Source organism: Apodemus sylvaticus, chromosome 22 (genome assembly GCF_947179515.1).
Source record: "Apodemus sylvaticus chromosome 22, mApoSyl1.1, whole genome shotgun sequence".
NCBI lineage: Eukaryota > Metazoa > Chordata > Mammalia > Rodentia > Muridae > Apodemus > Apodemus sylvaticus.
The window spans coordinates 39,247,769-39,268,410 of record NC_067493.1 but is presented as its reverse complement, the minus strand read 5'-3'; the positions used below and the strand labels follow the sequence as shown (position 1 = coordinate 39,268,410).

Genomic DNA, 20,642 nt, shown 5'->3' with positions numbered 1-20,642 from the left:
CTGTCTTCAGACACTCCAGAAGAGGGAGTAAGATCTCATTACAGATGGTTGTGAGCCACCATGTGGTTGCTGGGATTTGAACTCAGGACCTTCAGAAGAGCAGTCAGTGCTCTTACCCGCTGAGCCATCTCTCCAGCCCGTTGCTCACTTTCTTGTTGAGCTTGACAGCGCTCTTGGGCCTGTGTCCACTCGGCCACCTCGCAGGCAGCAAGCTCCCCACCACTTGAGAGCAGAAGTTACCAGTGCCTAGTGCTGCCCTGCTGAGTCGGGAGATGGCCGAATTACAGACTCGCACGCTTCTGAGCAGCTTCTGCAGGTGTCAGTTGTAAATGTTCTTAGGTTGTTCCAGTCCTACAACTGATTCCAGAGCACTGAAAGGCCCACCTGTTAATTAAGCTTTGTAATAGTGGTTTTGGGAGGTGGGAGATTGGCTACATTGTCACTAGGCCAGAACTGGAAGTCCTGACTCTTGGGTAAATAAATCTTGAGATTGATTGATTGACTCAGATTCCCTGGCACTGGAGTTACAGATGATTATTAGCCACCATGGGTGCTAGGAATTGGACCCAGGTCCTTTGCAAGAGCAGCCAGTGTTGAGCCATCTCCCCAGCCCGTCAGAATGTATTCTTTCTCTAGTATCATTTCTCTAGATCATTTCTCCATAGAGACTTCTTTACTGTTCTAGTTAGCATCCTGCGGGAAACAGAGCCAGCAAGATTCCACCCAGAGAGGGGGACATAGGACAGGATATACTTAGAGGGGGACATAGGACAGGATATACTTAGGGGACACATCACACACACACACACACACACACACACACACACACACACACACAGAGCAGGTGTGGGACAGCTAGGAGATTGATTTTGAGGAAATGGCTCAGAGATTGTGGGGCTGCAAGTTAGACTCCAGAGGACAGTTAGGCACATATGGTTTGGGCTCTGGGCTCTATGTAGGTAATTTGTCTCTGTTAGAGAACATGGAGCTAGTGATGGGGGTGGACATGCAGTTTGAATACAAGTGATTAGACTGCAGCATTTAATACACGTTGTAATGTATTAAATGTTTGCTGAATTTGCTGTTAAAACATTTTGGTTTTCCATTGTGGGTCAGATGCATAGCTTCAGATTTGTTAAATTGAAAAATGCTGTTTGTGATTATAAACATGGTTTGTTTGTTTGGGGGATGGGGCTTTTTCCTAGAGGTTGAGCCTGGGTCTTGTGCCAGGCAAGCACTCTGACATTAGGCTGTCATCTTTTTATTTTGAGACAAGATCTCATGAGGTGGCCCCGGCTGGCCTTGGAGGTACTCTGCAGTACAAACCGGTCCTAACAGTCTGTCTCCCTCACCTCCTGAGTAGCTGGGTGACAGGCCTGCACCAGTGTACTTAACTGGTTTGTTCCTGCTCACTTATGTGGATATTATATTCCTAGGACAGGAAGTGTCCAGATGGCTTGAGCTGCTTCCTGACTAGAACCATTGATGACTGGTTTGTAGACAATCGTAATGTGACGGTGAACTTTGTTTTCCACCAGATGCTGATCACCTTTCCGCAGTAGAATCTCCATGGCCTGAACGTTTCCTGACAATAATCCTGAGCAAAATATATGTTTGATAGGAAGATAACCACATCAAGATGGTGGGGAAGCTGAAGCAGAACTTACTCCTGGCGTGTCTGGTGATCAGCTCTGTGACGGTGTTTTACCTGGGCCAGCACGCCATGGAGTGCCACCACCGCATAGAGGAGCGGAGCCAGCCAGCCAGGCTGGAGAACCCCAAGGCCACTGCTCGAACTGGTCTGGACATCAAAGCCAACAAGACACTCACCTATCACAAAGATATGCCTTTAATATTCATCGGAGGTGTGCCTCGGAGCGGGACCACGCTCATGAGGGCCATGCTGGATGCCCATCCTGACATCCGCTGCGGAGAGGAGACCAGGGTCATCCCTCGAATCCTGGCCCTGAAGCAGATGTGGTCTCGGTCCAGTAAAGAGAAGATCCGCCTGGATGAGGCTGGCGTCACAGATGAAGTGCTGGATTCTGCCATGCAGGCCTTCCTTCTGGAGGTCATCGTTAAACACGGGGAGCCGGCACCGTATTTATGTAACAAAGATCCTTTTGCCCTGAAATCCTTGACTTACCTTGCCAGGTTATTTCCCAATGCCAAATTTCTCCTGATGGTCCGAGATGGCCGGGCGTCAGTACATTCGATGATTTCTCGGAAAGTTACTATAGCTGGTTTTGACCTGAACAGCTACCGGGACTGTCTGACCAAGTGGAACCGGGCCATAGAAACCATGTACAACCAGTGTATGGAAGTGGGTTATAAGAAATGCATGTTGGTTCACTACGAACAGCTTGTCTTACACCCTGAGCGGTGGATGAGAACGCTCCTAAAGTTCCTCCACATCCCATGGAACCATTCAGTTTTGCACCACGAAGAAATGATCGGGAAAGCTGGGGGAGTTTCTCTGTCAAAGTGAGTAAACGTAGTGTTTTCTCTCTCATTCTCTCTCCCCCTCTCCTTCCTTCCTTCCTTCCTTCCTTCCTTCCTTCCTTCCTTCCTTCCTTCCTTCCTTCCTTCCTTCCTTCCTTCCTTCCTTCCTCCCTGTATTCAGCTGATAAAGATACGGACCGTGCCACTTATGGCTGCTCTTGTCAGCACTTGGGAGGCAGAAGCAAACTTCTGTGAATTCAAAGCCAGCCAGGTCTGTGAAGTGTTGCATGCCAGTCAGGGCTACACGGAGAAGACCCTGCTTAAAAAAAGAAAAAGAAAAAGAAAAAGAAAAGACATGCACCAGTGTATGTTTGTGTTGTGTTGGTTTTTCATTGGTGACAAACAATTTCATTTCTTTTGTTCTTCTACTACCAGTTCATTTTCTGTCTTTCCATTTATTCCTGTGTGTGTGTGTGTGTGTGTGTGTGTGTGTAATAACTAAATGCTTTGAACTCACTAAATGCATCCACACATGGTAGATGTACTTCCTGATATCAACTACAAAAAAGCCAATTGTTCTAATTTACCAACATGACTATAAATCAGAAGCCACTGAATCCCAATGATGGACATGGAAGCCGAGGTCAGTGAGAAAAGCTTCCACTGTGTAGACGTTGGGTTTGCACTGATCAAACAAACACAAATAACTACACACACACACACACACACACACACACACACACACATCAGGCTACCATCAGAATCACTTGTTGGCTGAGTTTGACTTTGAACTTCTAGTCCTCTTGCCCTACTGTCTGGTGTCCCCACCAGGCCCAGTTTATGCAGTGCTGGGGCTAGAGCCCAGGGCTTCATGCATGCCAAGCTAGCCCTTTCCTGAGTTGCATCACCAGGCTAGCTTTAGAAACCATTATATAGAGGACAAGGACATTGTTCTCTCTCGCAGGGAAGAGATTGGTAAGCCGCAGAAAGATCAAAGCTAGCTTTAGAATCGAGAGCTTGCCATGCTGGACTCTTGGATTTTCCTAAAGGCTTGTGCCCCCCCTTCCTGCGCCTTGCTTCTGTGGCTATGTGGCACTGTGTTTTTATAAAAGACTACAAACTTGGGCACCTACTTTCTACAAGAAGTTTCTTAGGTTCAGCAAGCATAATCCAGTGACTGTGGTACCTTGTGAAGTGCCAATGTCTGCTTCCTTTCTCCTGAAGTAGCTGTCATTTTTTTTCCTTCAGTGAGACTGTGCAAATGGAAGTTGCTGTTAAATCCAGGAAGGTAAATTGGTTATACTTAAAACTCCTCGTTTGAACTCCTCCCTTAGGCCCCACCCCCACAAGCATGCCCTCTGTGTGGGTGTCTCTAGGCCCCGCCCCCACACTCACGCCCTCCGTGCAGGTCTGTCTTTCTGAGTGCTGTCCTTTGTCCCTTAATTATGTTTAAGCCTGTATTAATTTTGTTTTGTTTCTCGAGACAACTTTGTATAACCCTGGCTGTCCTAGAACTTGCTGTGTGGACTAGACTGGCCTCAAACTCATAGAGATCTGCCTGCCTGTGGTTCCTGAGTCCTGGAATTAAAGGCATTTACTACTATGACCAGCATATTAAAATACATTTTTTAAATAAAACTCCAACTCTGCTGCACTAGGAAAAAAGAAAGAAAAGCCATGCCCCATCCTCTTGGGCCAGCTAGCTTCCATTAAGGAAGCTTCCTGGTTTGTTTGTTTTTGTAAATTCAGTGTCTATAATTTGCGCATGTGTGGGGTGGTTCAGCTGTAGACTCACCTGTCAGGGTTCTGAATTATATGCTAAATATTGATTTTTTTCATGTAGATGATTTAAAGCAACAGTTGAGTGCTTATACCTCCCTGCCTTTCAGCCATTAATTATTTTACAAGTGATTAATCCTCATCTAGATTTCTTTTACTGACTCAGAGGAAGTTACAGCTCTAGTTGCACTTTCCAGATAATAGACTAAGTGATTTTTAAAATGGTTTTAAGGAAAGGTCTCAGTAGCAACTAAGGACAACCATGACTTCCTGATCTTTCTGTGTGTGAGCTCACAGATGTGTACCATCTTGTGCCTTGGGGGAATTCTGCACACCTGGATTCAGCGAACTATGGGCCAGAAGTATTTGGAAATTTTTGTTCTAAACACACAGGCAGAGCCTTTCCTGTTATTGTTCTTTGAGCTGTGTAGTGTGAACGTCTGGTAGGTAAATGGAATGGGCAGCTCCATTTTACAAGTGGGGTCCTGCACTGAATGAAGAGGGGAGCTCGAGCGTGCATTAAACTGTACTGGGTGTTGTATATGAGAGGATGTGAATACAGTCTGTGCAAATGCTGTGTTAGTCTAGGTCTTTAGTGTGTACACATTTTGTTTTCTGAGGAGGGTCAGCAAGTACTTCCTCCTAACATCAAAGACTGACTGTTCATTCCTTATGTCTGTATGTTGACTTAGAGACTCCAGTGCTAGTTATCTATTGGTATAAGAACCCAGCCGGGCAGTGGTGTTGCACGCCTGTAATCCCAGCACTCTGGGAGGCAGAGGCAGGTAGATTTCTGAGTTCGAGGCCAGCCTGGTCTACAGAGTGAGTTCCAGGACAGCCAGGACTATACAGAGAAACCTTGTCTCGAAAAACCAAATCCAAAAAAAAAAAAAAAAAAAAAAAAGAACCCAATTAGAGAAAAAAGAAAGAAACAAAGAAGAAAGAAACAAAGAAAGAAAAAGAAGAGGAGGAGGAGGAGGAGGAGGAGAAAATCCCAGCACTCAGGAAGCAGAGGCAGGAGTATCTCTGTGAGTTTGAGGCCAGCCTGGTCTACAAAGTGAGTCCCAGGACAGCAAGAGCTGTTGTTACACAGAGAAATCCCGTCTTGAAAAACAAATAAACACCTGGGGTGGTGGTGCACGCCTGTAATCCCAACACTCTGGGAGGCAGAGGCAGGTGGATTTCTGAGTTCGAGGCCAGCCTGGTCTACAGAGTGAGTTCTAGGACAGCCAGGGCTATACAGAGAAACTCTTGTCTCGAAAAAACCAAATCCAAAAAAACAAAAAAGAAAAAAAAAAAAAAGAAAGAAAAACAAATAAGCTAACAAAGACCTGAAGTAGAAATTCAAGAGCTAATGCTTATAGTACCTATCAGAGGCCATTTACATCTGTATCTATATGTATACATTTCTGTATATCTATATATCTATAAACATAGCTATCTATAAATCTCTCTAAATCTATCTATCTTATAGATATAGATAAATATAGATAGGTAGGTAGGTAGCACACGCCCACTCGTGTGCATGTACATGTGCCATATGAATCCAGGAGCCTGTGGAAGCAGATGAGGGCTTCAGGTCTCCTAGAGGTGGACTTACAGGCAGCGGTGCGCTGTGAAGCATGGGTACTGGGAACTGAATTCAGATCCTGCATCTCAGAACTGCAGAATGAATCAGCTTTCTTAACCAGAGCCGTCTCTCCAGCCCCAGAATGCAGAGTACTTGCACTGTCCTAACAGCGTTCCATCCTTTACCTACTCGTCCTTTTGCTCCCGCGGCCCTGGATTTTGTTGTTTGTTTTGTTGCACTCCAGGCAATGTTCTGCTTTTTCTAGGCTCTCATAGAGTTGGAACCGTAAGTTGATAGCATCTTCAGATCGGCATGTTCCACTTAGTAATGCGTATTTACATCTCTTTCTCTTCCTGGATTGAAGTGTGGGATGACACCCTATCGTCTGCATGTATCGCAGTTCCGTGTATTCACTATCCATCCAAGAAGCTAGAGCTTCTGGAGTGCTTCTGAGACTTGGCAATTATGAATAAAGCTGCTATAAACATCCACGCAGATTTTTGTGTGGGTATAAGTTTTTATCTCATTTGCATAAGCGCCAAGGAACATGATTGCTGGATCATAAAAATGCGATCAGCTTCTTGAGAAGCTGTGTTGTTTAGTTCCCCCACCCCACCCCACCGACCCTGGGATGGTTCATTTTAGTTGTCAAGTTGACAGTGTGGAGTCACCTGGGAAGAGAAATCTTAATGAGAGATTCCATTGAGATTCCATTAGCCTGTGGACAAGTCTGTGAGGGATTTTCATAATTGGATGAACTGAGGTGAGAAGACCTGCCCTGAGTGTGAGCAGCTCCATTTTATGAGCTGGGCTCCTGGACTGAAGGAAGAGACGCACGTGAGCATGCGTTCATGCCCTTGGCGTCTGTGGGTGTGATACTATCCACCTAGTTAAAAAATCTGTGGAATAGCTTTTTAAATGTGTTTAATTCTAAATTTATGTCATTTTTGTTTGATTATTTTCCTCATTATTTATAACACTTTTCTGTTTATTTCTGTGCTGGATATTGTCAACCTTACTATTTTGGGTGTCGGATATTTTTGTACTTTCTATAAATACTCTATAAAGATTGAGCTTTGTTGTGGAGTTCAGTTAAGTTACTTGGCTAGACTGTTCAGTTAGAATTTTGTGTGTATGATTTGTTTGGTGAGTCAGAGAACTGCTTCCGTTATAGTTTCTATGAGTAAGGCCTTCCTGAATGCTGTCTACTGGACAGAGTTCTCCCACCTGGATGGTAGGAGCAGGCTCTGTGCTGCTTCCATATAAGGCTGGACACAGTTCCCTATGCACTGGGTTGGATGTTTCTGTCCCCCATCACAGCTCTAGAATCCCTCTGTTCAACTCTCAACTCTGTCTCTGTCCTGAAAGCCCCAGCCTGACTCAACCTTCATGGTTGGGACGTGTACTGTGTAGCCAAGACTGGCCTTGAACTCCGTATGTAGTTGTATCAGTCGGGGTTCTCTAGAAGTAACAGGATTTATAGAATGAATCTCTGTATACATAAAGGGGATTCATTGGAATGGGTAACAGGCTGTGGTCCCGCTAATCCGACAGTGGCTGCCTGTGATTGGAAAGTCTACGAATCTAATAGTTGCTTCCAGGCTCAAGATGTCTCAGCTGGTCTTCAGTACAGGCTGGAGTCCCAACAAAGTACACTCTAATGCCAGAATGGATGTGCTAGCGAAGCGACAACAAGCAGGCAGAGAGCAAAAGCTTTCTCCTGTGGCCTTAGTTACACTTCCAGCAGAAGGAATGGCCTAGGTGTCTTCCCACCTCAAGGTCCTGATCAAGCCACATGTCATCCTGCCTCAAAGGTCCAGATCTACCCATTGCAAACCAAGCAAAAGATCTCTCATAGGTGTGCCCTCCATTTCTGGATTGCAGCTCATTCCAGATGTAATCAAGCTGACAACCAAAATTAGCCATCACAGTAGTTACTGATGGTCTTGACTTTCTGATCTTCCTACTTCTCTTTCCAAACTGTTGGGATTTCAGGCATGTGGCAGCAGTCCCGTCCCAGCAGTCCCTTCTTCTCATCATGTGTTAACACTCTGTGGTTTCTGTAGTGGTGACTGTGCTGTCCTGAATGCTCACTCTTCTGCCCTGTCTCTTTAACAGTTACGTTACGTTTCACTGTATTCCTAGTAGGCAGAGGTTGAAGAAAACCGGAGGCGAGTTTCCTCTGAACGGTTGCATCTCAGGTGGCTTGGATACTGATGTTGATCCCAGTGTCACAGCTGCCGCAGTTTTACTTGGAATTCTGTATCATTTATCATAATATCTGTCATAGTTTGCTCTTAGCTTCACAACGTCGTCCATGTACATTAAGTGCTGGATATACTGGTTTAATAGGAATCAGTGGAGGAAAGAGGCATCTTTGAGTGTGTTAAGTGCCCTGGTGGGGACTGAAGTCAAAGTTGGTTAAAGGAAACTTGCTCTTGCAGAGAACCCAGTTCAGGTCCCAGTACCCACACTGAGTGACTCACAACTCTGTGGAACTCTAGTCTCAGGGGCTCTGATGCCCGCTTCTGTCTCCACTGACAACTGCACGAGTGTAGAGCATGTACATACACCGAGGTACACACATATAATAACACAAGTAAATAAGACTTAAATAAGATGACGTGAGGCTGGAGGGATGGCTCATTAGTTAAGAGCACTAGCTGCTCTTGCATTTGACCCAGGTTTGATTCCTAGCACTCTGAAGATGGCTTACAACAGCATGTCATTCCAATTCCAGGGGGATCCAAAGCCCTCTTCTGGCCTCTGTGCGTATCAGGCACACACATGGTGCACATACATGTATGCAGGCAAAACATTCATATACATGAAAAAAAATCTTAAAATATTTTCTGGGACCGTTGAGTTATCTCAGCAGAAAAGGGTGCTTTCTGACAAACCTGATGACCTGAGTTTGATCCTGGTACCCATATGTTGGAAGAAGAGAACCAGTCCTTGCAAGTCCTCTTACCTCTATACTTCTTATTGCATGGTCACCTCTAAAAAGTGAATATAATAAAAACTTAGTTTGAAATTTTTTCCTGGGCAGGTGAGATGACTCCGTGGCTAAAAGTCAGTTTTGCCTTCAAGACCAATGATCTGAGTTTGGGTTTGATCCTGACACCTATATGGTAGAAGAAAATGACAAGTTGTCCTCTGATATCTACATAGGCAACACACACACACACAGAGATACACTTACATATACACTACCAACCCACACATATATACTTCACAAACCACATATGTACACCACATATCACACACATACACACATTAAAAAACACGTTAAAAAAAATCAAGTAATTGCCTGGCAGTGGTGGTGCACGCCTATAATCCCAGCACTCAAGGAGGCAAAGGCAGGTGGATTTCTGAGTTTGAGGCCAGCCTGGTCTACAGAGTGAGTTCAGGACTGCCAGGGCTATACAGAGAAACCCTGTCTCGAAAAAAACCAAAACACAAACAAAAAAAAAAAAACCAAAAAAATCAAGTAATTAAAAATAAAATATCTTGCTGTTCTATGCTGACATCAGACAACAAATGATGCTGTAAAGAACTGTGGGATTTTCTTTTCCAGAAGAGCAACATGTTCATACAACCCACATAAAAATAATCAAACCTCTAAGAATCAAGTTTTTCAGAAATCTAGAAATTAGTCACAAGCTCTAAACCTCTGTGAGGCTGGATGGCGACTCTGGCTAAGAGCACCTGCTGCTCTTGCAGAGGCCTTGGTTTGGGTTCAGCGCTCCCAAACTCCTGGGACAGATATCCTGACAGCCTTTTCTAGACCGCAGGCCTGTGGTACATAGATGTACAGCAGGAAGAAACACTCATGCGTGTACAATAAAACGCAATTAAAACCATCTTAGGGAGTGCTTATTCTTAACCTGTCTGAGGTCCAGGGGAAAGGTTGGTATCGATGGTATTTTATTGTCCCAGGCCTGTTCATCATTTACCGTATCAGGTGGACTGAATTGACAGCCCGTATTATTGGTACTGTTTGTTTGTTTGTCTGTTTGTTTTCCTTTTGCTTTTTTTGTAGTTGCCTGGAAAGCCAGTTTAACAGCCTCTTTCTTCCTCCTGCCCCAAAATGGGTTTATCCCTGAAGCTGCCGCCAAAAGCATTTACAAAACTCTGCCATGCTGCCTGAGTCAGTAGACTGCAGTGTGGACAGACACCAGGAACCCTGAAAACATACAAGGATTCTGACATGTTCCTGCAAGTGCAGATAGCCTTGGTCCTGGACATGGGTGTGTGCCTAGGGAAGATTTTTTTGGCTGACCTCAAGACTCCACTGAAGCAGGAAACAGGGCAAAGGCAGAGTTAGAAACCAGCTGGCTGAGTACTATGCCCCAAATACACACAGAGCTCTTGTGGAGTTAGACATAGGAGAAACCATTACTACCAGTCTGCCCAACAGACTAAAGTGCTATACAAACAAAAAAGACATACAGACTGTGTAGAGTCAGTTTGGAAGACTACTGTATACTGAGCACTAATGACTGCAAACTGTGTGTTCAACACATATGTGCTGATGCCCGTGCACATGTGTGTCTGCACGTGGCGGCTAGAAGTCAGCCTTGGATGTTGTTTCTCTAGTGCTGTCCACCTTGGGTTTTTTGGGACTGGATCTCCCCTTGGTCTGCAGTTCTCTGATTCAGCCAAGCTGTCTGCTCCTGAGCCCCAGGAATCTGCTTGTCTCCACCTCTCCAGCACTGAGATTATACTAAGCATGTGCATTTTTTTTAAAGATTTATTTTTTTTATTATATCTAAGTACATTGTAGCTGTCTTCAGACACACCAGAAGAAGACAGTCAGATCTCATTACAGATGGCTGTGAGCCACCATATGGTTGCTGGGATTTGAACTCAGGACCTTTGGAAGAGCAGTCAGTGCTCTTACCCGCGGAGCCATCTCTCCAGCCCCCAGCATGTGCATTTTTTACATAAGTTCTGAGGATCAAACTCAGGTCTCCACACTTGCAAGGCAAACACTTTATGGATAAAGTGGCTCTGAGTTATTCAGGCTCTGAATAATTGATTTTTTTTTAAATTAGAAACAAGCCGGAGGTAGGTAGATCTCTGTAATTTCAAGGCCAGCTTAGTCTACATAGTGAGTTCCAGGACAGACAGGGTTACATAGAGAGACGCTATCTCAAACAATAACAAAACAAAATGCAAACAAACAAAAAATAACCCAAAACATAAACCTAAATCTAATTATGATTTTGTCGGTTTCTGTTCTGGTTAAACGTGGTTTTTTTGCTGTTTTGCTTTTTGTTTCTGTGAACTTGACACAGTCAGGGTCCTTTGGGAAGAGGGAACTTCAATTCAGAAAATGCTTTTTAGAGGCTCTGAAGACAAGACTTAACAGTTAAGAGTGCTCACTGCTCTTGTAGAGAGCCCAGATTCAGTTCCCAGCATCCACATGGTGCTGTAACTTCAGTGTCAGGGAATCTAATACTTCCAATTTCCACAGGCACTGAACGAATGTGCACGTGCATGCAGGCAGGCAAAACTGCAACACACAACACAAAATGAAAATGAGTAAGTCTTTAAAAATAAAGAGAAAACATTCCCTGTGCCGATGGTTCTAAGTCGTGTAAGGAAGCAAGCAGAGTAAGCCATGGTGAGAACATTCCAGAAACAATGGCCTTCCGTGGTCTCTGCTTCAGTTCATGTCATCTCTAGGTTCCTGCCCTGACTTCCTCCGATGGACTGTGATGGGGATGGGTAAGCCTACTAAGTCCCCTCCCAGAGTTACTTTTGGTCATGGTATTTTATCACAGCAACAGAAAGAAAACTAAGGCAGTTAGCTATTGAATTTTAGCGTTTAAGTCCTTGGCCCCTTGTGTTACTCTTGAAGTCCCCAAAAGGCTCAGCATAATTATAAGCAGTGTTCAACCACACTGGTTGTTACCTCATGCTGGAGGGCCAAAGCAGCATGTGTTAGTGAGGGAACACTGGAGAACTGGGATGCAGTGTTTTTACAACCACATTAGGCCATTAAAAAAAATGAAATCAGATCTGTTGTTCATAAAGAATGCAGCTCTGGCTGGCCACACAGCGAGATGTTGCTCCACAGAGAAAACAAGACAACCAGGGACAAACTGAACCAGAACTGTTTCCCCCATATGGAAGAGGAAAGACTGAGGCGTAGTCATCATGTGCGGGGGTGGGGGGTGGGGTAGAGCGTGGAGTAAAGGGGTGGGGGCTTCTGTGCCTTGTTCTTGGGTTAACTGTTCTCTAAACGGGGAAATGCTTACTGTTTCTGAAACTCGGAAACAGATTTCCCCAGCTTTTTTTGTTCAGTAGAAACAATAAGATAAAAACTATTTAAAGCAATCATGCAAGTGCATTTTTTATTAATTTCATTCTAGAGACAATCGCCGGCTTTCCAAGGTGGATATTGAGCCCAAGCAGGGTGATTAGCATCAAAGAAATTAAACGTGGTAAACAAATGTCCTATATAAGGCCATCACAAGTGGATTGTTTTCACCCAGTAGGGAATGGAGAGTCTAACGTTACATAATCATTTCAGGTCATAAGGGCGAGGCATGTGGCTGACACTTGCGATCCCAGCACTTGGGAGGTGGGTCGGGAGTTAAAGGCCGGGGACTGCTACATGGAGAGTTAGAGACTATGTCTGTTAGGGTTTTTATTGCTGTGATGAAACACCATGACCAAAAGCAAGCTGGGGAGGAAAGGGTTCGAACATTTGGCCTGTGCTTCGAGGCTGCTGTTCTTCATAGAAGCAAGCTGCCCCACAGCTGAGACCCGATCTCAAAAGCAAACAAACACAGGGAAGGGGTGGGAAAAAATGGCTCAGCAGTTAAGGGCGAGACCTGCTTTTGCAGAGGGAGAGCCCTAGTTTGACTCTTAGCACCCGTGTCTACCTGTTCACAGCCATCCATAACGCCAAAGATCAATTGTGTGGGGTTTTAATGTCAGATTGCTACACCTGAGAAGGAAGCCTCACCGGAACTGTCCTCTTTGCCCCATTGCTGTGGGAAGACCCACCCCAGTGAAGGCGGCACCTTCTGATAGGAGCCCAGAGGCGGAAAGTTTGTGAGGAGGGAGACTTCTGTTTGCGAGGCCTGGGTGGCTCCCCTTGCTGCTGGGTGAACGTGCTCTGTTGTTGCTGATTCCTTAGATGACAGCAGAGCCAGGGACCCAAGCTTTCGCTGTGGCATCGGTCAGCAGCCCTCCGGGAAGCTTCAAGGCTTCTGGCTCTAGATTGGGATTACTGAGGAGGCACTGTCCTTGTAGGATGAGCGTTGGTGATTATCCTCCAGTGAGAGACAGCTAGTGGGAAACTCATCCTCAGTGACCAAATAGACTACCTGGTTCATAGCTCCTCAGGGGTGAATTGGCTGTTGTTACTATCTTAACACTCACTTAAATGCAGACACACACAACACATGCACAAACACACAACACACAGGAAGGACCCTGACTAAAATAGGATCTGACACCTCTAACCCCTATAGGTACCTAAACACACACACACACACACACACACACACACACACCTCTAACCCCTATAGGTACCTAAACACACACACACACACACACTTAAAAATAAAAATATATAGGAGTGGAGAGATGGCTCAGCAGTTAAGAATACTTGCTGCTTTTTCAAAGGACCTGAATTCAATTCCTGGTACCCAAATGACAACCACTTGAAACTCCAGTTTTAGAGGCTCCAATGCTCTCTTCTGACTGTGTACAACCACACATATGATACATAGATATACATTCAAGAAAACACCCATACACTTAATACAAAAAAAATTAAAAATCACGCCTTTAATCCTAGCACTTGGGAGGCAGAGGCAGGTGGATTTCTGAGTTCGAGGCAAGCCTGGTCCACAAAGTGAGTTCCAGGACAGCCAGGGCTACACAGAGAAACCCTGTCTCAAAAAAACAAAAGCAAAAACTTGTCACTTTATGAAATTTTAATCACAACTGTCAGAATTACAGGAAGGAAGCTTCAGATGAATTTTTCTATATCTCCCAGATGCTCAAATCATAAACGATAGCAATAAAAAGAATTCAACTGTATATCAAAGTCTGTTAAGCTGTCATGGCTAAATAACTTTTATCTTAGCACCTGTCAACATTAGTAATCCATTAGTAAACTGAAGAAAAAAGCCCTGTGTAGCCTTGGCTGACCTGGAGCTGGACCTAGCCAGCCTCAAACTCGTGGAGACCCACCTGCTTCTGCTCCACCTCTAGAAACTTCTTGAGCATCTCTCCTAGTGGTGCTGAGAAGGGAACAGAGGCTGGACTCTCCTGAGTGATGGGCAGCCCTTGCCTTGGCACACTGGGCTGTGGGTTTTTAAGCACACCAGCATGTTGAGCAGTGTGTGTTAAGGTTCCGGGGGGCTGAAAGGTGCCAGAATGCTCACTGAGTACCCTGGCACACTCTAAGAACATGCTGGCTGCTTTTTGAGACTGAAGGAGACGTGTGTGTGTGTGTGTGTGTGTGTGTGTGTGTGTGTGTGTGTCCCTGCCTGTCCATTTGTCTGTGTGCGTTTGGGTGGGTGAGCACATGTCAGAGGACAACCAGTGTGAGTTCTCCCCTGTCACCATGTTGGTGTCCTGGGGGTGGAACTCCGGTTGACAGGCTTGGAGCAAGCACAAAGGAAAGCCACCTGGTGAGTCCATGCTGTCTCTTCTGCTTTCTCGAGAAGGGGTCGCTGGGCTTTGAACTATATGGTGAGTTCAAAGTGAACCAGGCTGGCTTTGAACTCAAGGAAATCCACCTGCTTCTGTCTCCCAAGAGCTGGGATTAAAGGTTTGTGCTAGCACGTCTAGTTCCTATACTGGCTATGATAACATCCACCCAACCTTTTGTAATTGACTTATAATGTAGACAGTTATGCATTTAAATTTAAAAAATGTAAGCATGAATGTGTGAGAGAAACTGTGTGTGTGTGTGTGTGTGTGTGTGTGTGTGTGTGTGTGTGTGACAGGATAAGTTTTAAGAGTCAGTTGTCTTTTTCTGTTGTGGGTTGTCAAGTTAGTCTTCAAATGCTTTTACCCACTGAGTCATTTCACCAGCTCAGACAATTAAAGAATTTAGAGTCCTCAGAGAATTTACAGTTGTTTATCTCTTCCTTTTTCTCTTTCTCTCTCTTTTAGCATCTTTTTAAAATAATTATTTATTCACTTGACATCCTGATGTTAGCCCCCTTCTCCTCCCAGTATTCTGTCATGTATGTAGATCCTCCCCAGTTCCTCCCTCCCCTTCTCCTCTAAGAAGGGGGAGCCTCCACTGGGTACCCCCTCCTATTTTTCTTTTTATAAGAAAGGAGTCTCATGTAGTCAGGATGACCCCTAACCTGCTGTTGTAAACAGGAATAACCTAAAACTCCGAGTCCTCCTGCCTCTGCTTCTGGAGTTCTGGGATTCTATGCATGCCACATGTTTTTATTTTGTTTAGGATTTACATAAATAATTGTTTATGGTGTCGTTTTCAGAGTGGAGAGGTCAACAGATCAAGTCATCAAGCCCGTCAATGTGGGGGCGCTCTCCAAGTGGGTTGGGAAGATACCCCCAGATGTCTTACAAGACATGGCCGTGATTGCGCCCATGCTTGCCAAGCTTGGATATGACCCATACGCCAATCCCCCTAACTACGGAAAACCCGACCCCAAGATCCTTGAAAACACCAGAAGGGTAAGTGAGACCCCAAGTAACTAGGGAACATAGACTTTATTTATTTATTTTTTTGGTTTAAGTAGATTTTTCTTGTTTTGTTTCTTGCTTTTTATGACAGGAAACTAATCTTAAATTACCATTGTCTAACTTGCCGGATGTTCTATCATCAGAAGGAGGCAGCATCTGCCAAACCCTTCTTCCCGGAAGCTGCGGGACGGCAGCATGCTTTGGCTCAGTGTGTAACATTTGCACCAACAACAGAATCGTGGTGACCTGGCTTCTGCTTGCTTTTCCCTTTCCTTAGGTGTGAGGACCTCTTTGCTTTCGAGGCTTTGTTTCGATGACCTCCTGAGGGCTAGCCAGTAGCTTCACGAGAAGAATGATTGTATATACTAGATCTCTGTTGAATGATATGGGCTGGGGAGAAGGCTCAGTCAGGAAAGCTCCCTGCTCAGATACGGGCTCCTGGGTTCGGTCCCCAGAACCCACCGAGAAGGTGGGCTTCAAGGCCTCGATGCCCTTTTTGGCCTCCGAGAGCACTGTATGTATGTGGTGCACTTACATACAGTCAGGCAAACACTTACACAGTAAGAATAAATGAATAGGGTCACAGCTCTATAAAATACTGTTCTAAACCCTTATAGAACTAATCTGAATAAATACCTTGATGGTTAAATCTAATTTCAAATCATATTCTGCATTAAAATTTGTATTGGTTAAGATAAACATAAAATTTAAACTTTTTGGGGGATCAGGGTTGGGGGAAGATTCAGACAGCCTCACGTGGCTCAGGCTGGTCTTTAATTTTAACTCACTATATAGCAGAGATGCTGGGCTCTGAACTCAGGGCCAATATTTTAGGGTTTTCTTTAAGGTTACACTGACATTAGACCAGGTCAGATTGTCTGAACATTTGTTAAGGGGCCTGATACATGCTGATGCCCTTACATGTATCCAAAAGACCTTCTGAAAATCAGCACGATGGAGGAGACATCTTCTAGAGTTTTGCTAATTTTAATGTTTCACTGATTAATGTAAGTGAACATTTCCTGTTTAATAGCTGTTTGTATGTGTTCTGTGAACCTCCTCTTAAGTTTTGAACTGCCCTTTGCCTAATATCAGCATTAGTCTGACATCCCACTTCGCAGTCCCTGCAAGTCTGTTTGTAATGGGCTGGTAACCAGCTTTCTCCTAAGCACAGACTGGCCAGGATTTCCGTAAGCCAAGAGACATGTGTCCGTAATATTTTGGGGTTCTCAGGACAGTAGGCTAGAGTCTCACATGTGAAAGTCCTCGTGGCCAGGTTATTCTTGGCTTCCCTGAGGGGAGGGAAAGAGGAATGCTGTGGTTTGAACCCAGGAGATGCGAGGATATATTTTACTCCCTGTGGCTTCGTGACGCACACTGGGGGCGGGCGGTTAAGAAAGAAAGGCCGAGCGCCTTGTTTGAGCCCTTCGTAAGATTGCATGCAACACTAACATGCCTGGACATGCTGTGACACACATGTGCAAGTCAGAGGACAACTCTGTGGGGAGCGTCCTCTCCTGTCACTTGTATGCGGGTTCCAGGAATCAAGCACCCCAACCCATCTCAACCTAGTGAGCCGGCTTGCCAACCCTGACCTTGTTTCTTTGAGTTTGTTTTGTTGTTTGTCTCACCGTTTGCTAGCTGTATTTCAAACCAAATCCTGCGCATCTTCAAAACTTTTTATTTTTATTTTTCCTTTTGCCTGTGATGACTCAGATGCTGATAACACGCAGCAGGCGTGAGCTTGCATCATGGTCATAAACTCCAAAACCTCTCCAAACTGGCAGAGCTGTGTGGCTCCAGAGAAAGAAAAAGGTGGCTAGAGCCACACTTGACTTACAGTAACTTAACTTACAGTGGGAAGGACAGGGGTAGGAGAAAAATCCCATTTGACTGGAAAATGGACATCCCTATCTGTAGGCCTAAAAATGTTGGTTTTCATGGCGTGTGCAGAGCCCAAAAGTAGTGCTGTCTGAGTCAGCACATCTGAGGAGTACTTTGTCCAATTCTAAATGAAAGTCATGTGTGTGGCGGTTGCTGTGACTCACACAGTAAACTGAAAATGAGATGCTAACACGTTCCATGCCCTCTTCCACCAGCCTCTAATCCCCGGATTGTGGCCCACTTTAATAAATAATGCTCTCCAGGTCACACTTGAGCCTTCTCCCTCTTCCATCGCTTCTAAGCTGTTTCAGACTTAGTGGCTTCTTTGAGAACATGACCAGATATAGACTCCTCCCTACCTCAGAGGCATAGGCATATGCAGACACTGAATTTCGGTGGACACAGATTAAAGTCCGCTGCTCCATAGGGTTCTTGTCTAGCTCATCCGCTCTTAAGACTTTTATTACAGCCCGTTTGCTGAGAACTGTAATGCTGTGGGGTTTTCCTGAGTGGCCCTTGCTGAGCTGAGGGCTCATTGTTCCTAACTGCTACTTGGGTGCACCAAAGAACCTCAAATTCCAAATACAGGGTGAAACATACTGTCCAAACTTGTTGCTTGCTAGATAGAAGCTGACTGGAATTGTTCCATGCCTAGAAGGAATTAGACCAGGTAATAGGAATGTAGCTATGATGCCCTGCCTGTACTGCAAGCCAGGAAGCAGATGTTGGAGCACACAGGTCAACCCCAATGCTGTTTAAAGACCTGCTTGCTAAACTTGAAGAGCTGGGTCTTGGGTGTAGCTCAGTGGTGGAGCACTTTACTAGAATGTGTGAGGCCCCGGGATCCTATTTCTTGTACTACTGAAAAATAAAGTAAAATTGACTAGAGAGCTGGAAAGAAGTTCTAAGCCAGGAGTGGGGGGCAGAGCATAAAGGCCATCATGAGCTACACCAGTGTGCCCTGGAGTTCCAGGCCCGCCGGAACTACAAAGTAAGGTCCCATGTTTATTAAGAAAAGGTACCTGTGGGGCTGGAGACGCCTCAGTGGTTAAAAGCACCTGCTATTGTGCGAGCAGCCACATGGCAGCTCCTGGAGCTCCGTGGGCATCAGGCACACATGGTGCACATACATACATGTATACATACATACATGCAGGTAAACATCCAGCCACATAAAAAAAAAAAAGTAAAAAAGAAAAGCTCAGCATTCCTGTTTGTCACCCTAGAGTCACTTAGCATTGCAAATCCTATGGGAAGCCTGGCGGTGGTGGCGCCCGCCTGTAATCCCAGCACTCTGGGAGGCAGAGGCAGGCGGATTTCTGAGTTCAAGGCCAGCCTGGTCTACAGAGTGAGTTCCAGGACAGCCAGGGCTACACTGAGAAACCCTGTCTCGAAAAAACAAAACAAAAACAAATCCTATGGGAAAATTTTTGAGTAGAGGGCTGGAGAAATGATGTCTCAGTCAGGGTTTTACCTCTGTGAACAGACACTCTCACCAAGGCAGCTCTTATAAGGACAATATTTAATTGGGGCTGGCTTACAGGTTCAGAGGTTCAGCCCATTATCATCAAGGTGGGAGCATAGCAGCATCCAGGCAGGCGTGGTGCAGGAGGAGCTGAGAGTTCTACATCTTCATCTGAAGACTGCTTGCAGAATACTGGCTTCCAGGCAGCTAGGATGGGGGTCTTAAAGCCCACACCCACAGTGACACACCTACTCCAACAAGGCCATACCTACTCCAACACCTTCTGATAGTGCCACCCCCTAGACCAAGCAGATACAGACCATCGTAGATGGCTTTGTAGTTAGAGTGCTTGCTCTTGCAGAGGACCTGCAAGTCATACCTACCTCCAACTCCAACTCCAGGAGATCTAATACCCTCTTTGGCCTCTGCAGGCACCTGAAACCATTTCACACACACACACACACACACACACACACACACACACACACAAAACATTAAAATAAATCTTTAAAATATCCTTAAGTAAGTCTATTCTTAGTATGGGATATAGTCTAGATTTCTTAGAACGGCATTTGCTTTTTTAAGTATTTGGGGATTTTGTTTTCTTTGGATCCTGGTTTTTGATGCGATTGTTCTGTGGCCGGAGAACACACACAGACTATGGCTTCAATTCTTTAAATATATTTGAAATTGTTTTGTGGCCACCATGTGGCCTCATGTTCATATGGAAAACTGTTGTGCAGTTTTGATGTTTTATAACTGTTACCATATTGTTCTGTCTGATAATTCTTAGTTGATTTAAAAGAGTGCTGTGGCAGTGGCCTCTCTGCTTCCGATGCCAGGTCTGCTTTATGCATTCTGAGTGTGCGTCCCTGAGAGGATAGCAGTCAGCAGTTGAAGGTGTGACTCTTACTGTGATGGGGCCAGCACTGACACTCTTTCCTAGCGGTTGGCCTTGTCTGATCAGCAGAGCGCATGCTTGGTTTGGTTTCCTCCTCCTGTAATTTGCAATCTGTCCATGTATCTAAAGCGATGAAGCGATGGTATTGTAGTTACCGTCGTTTGACTGTTCACTTTAGATGAGATGTTTAGTTCCTTACACGCACTGTAATTACTCATCTGGTTGAGCTGAAGTCGGCCATCGAGTGTGTATTTCTTAATTTTGAACTGTTTGTCTTTGTTCTTTTATTTTCCTGGCTTCTTTTGGATTAATCCATTATTATTATTTTTCAGCCTTTTATCCAGTGTGGCAACTGCCTCCTCGTTTTAGCTGTGCTTCGTGTTTGTCTGTTGTGGCTCCAGAGCCAGGGCTGCACATTCTTCTGTAAACAGACAGCTATTAAATATTTTATGTGCTGTAGGCCACATGGGTACTGTTTTCCTTGATACAGATTTCTTTCCAGCATCTTTTCAGCCAGATGCCTGCCTTAATAGGGTTTGCTAGCTACTAATTCTCTTAGTTTGGATTTTAAGATAAAGTGTCTGTCTTTGAGACCTTTTTAATTGCGTGTGTTTACTTTGTATTGGGAGAGATGAATGAGCACCACCATGCCAGCTCTATGTCTGTGTGTCTGTGTGTGTGTTGTGGGTGTGGGTGTGTGTCCATATGTGTTGGGGGTATGGGTGTGAAGGGGTGTCTGTGTGTGTTGGTGGGGATGTCTGTGTGTTGGGAGTACGGGTGTGGGTGTGGGGGGTGTCTGTGTGTGTGTCAGGGGTGCGGGTGTGGGTGTGGGGGTGTCTGTGTGTTGGGAGTGTGGGTGTGGGTGTGTGGGGATGTCTGTGTGTGTGTTGAGGGGTGCAGGTGTGTGT

General features: G+C 45.1%; 1 protein-coding gene across 5 annotated transcripts in view; it reads left to right on the top strand.

Moving 5' to 3' along the window:
- Positions 1-20,642, top strand: part of Tpst1 (tyrosylprotein sulfotransferase 1) — a 67,156-nt gene that overhangs the window by 21,194 nt on the left and 25,320 nt on the right. For all 5 annotated transcript variants that reach the window (XM_052168540.1, XM_052168539.1, XM_052168536.1 and 2 more), the window contains exons 2-3: positions 1,539-2,484; positions 15,277-15,475. In XM_052168540.1, the coding sequence (XP_052024500.1) occupies positions 1,640-2,484; positions 15,277-15,475 (1,044 nt within the window). In that variant the 5' untranslated portion in view covers positions 1,539-1,639. The remainder of the gene's footprint in view (positions 1-1,538; positions 2,485-15,276; positions 15,476-20,642) is intronic.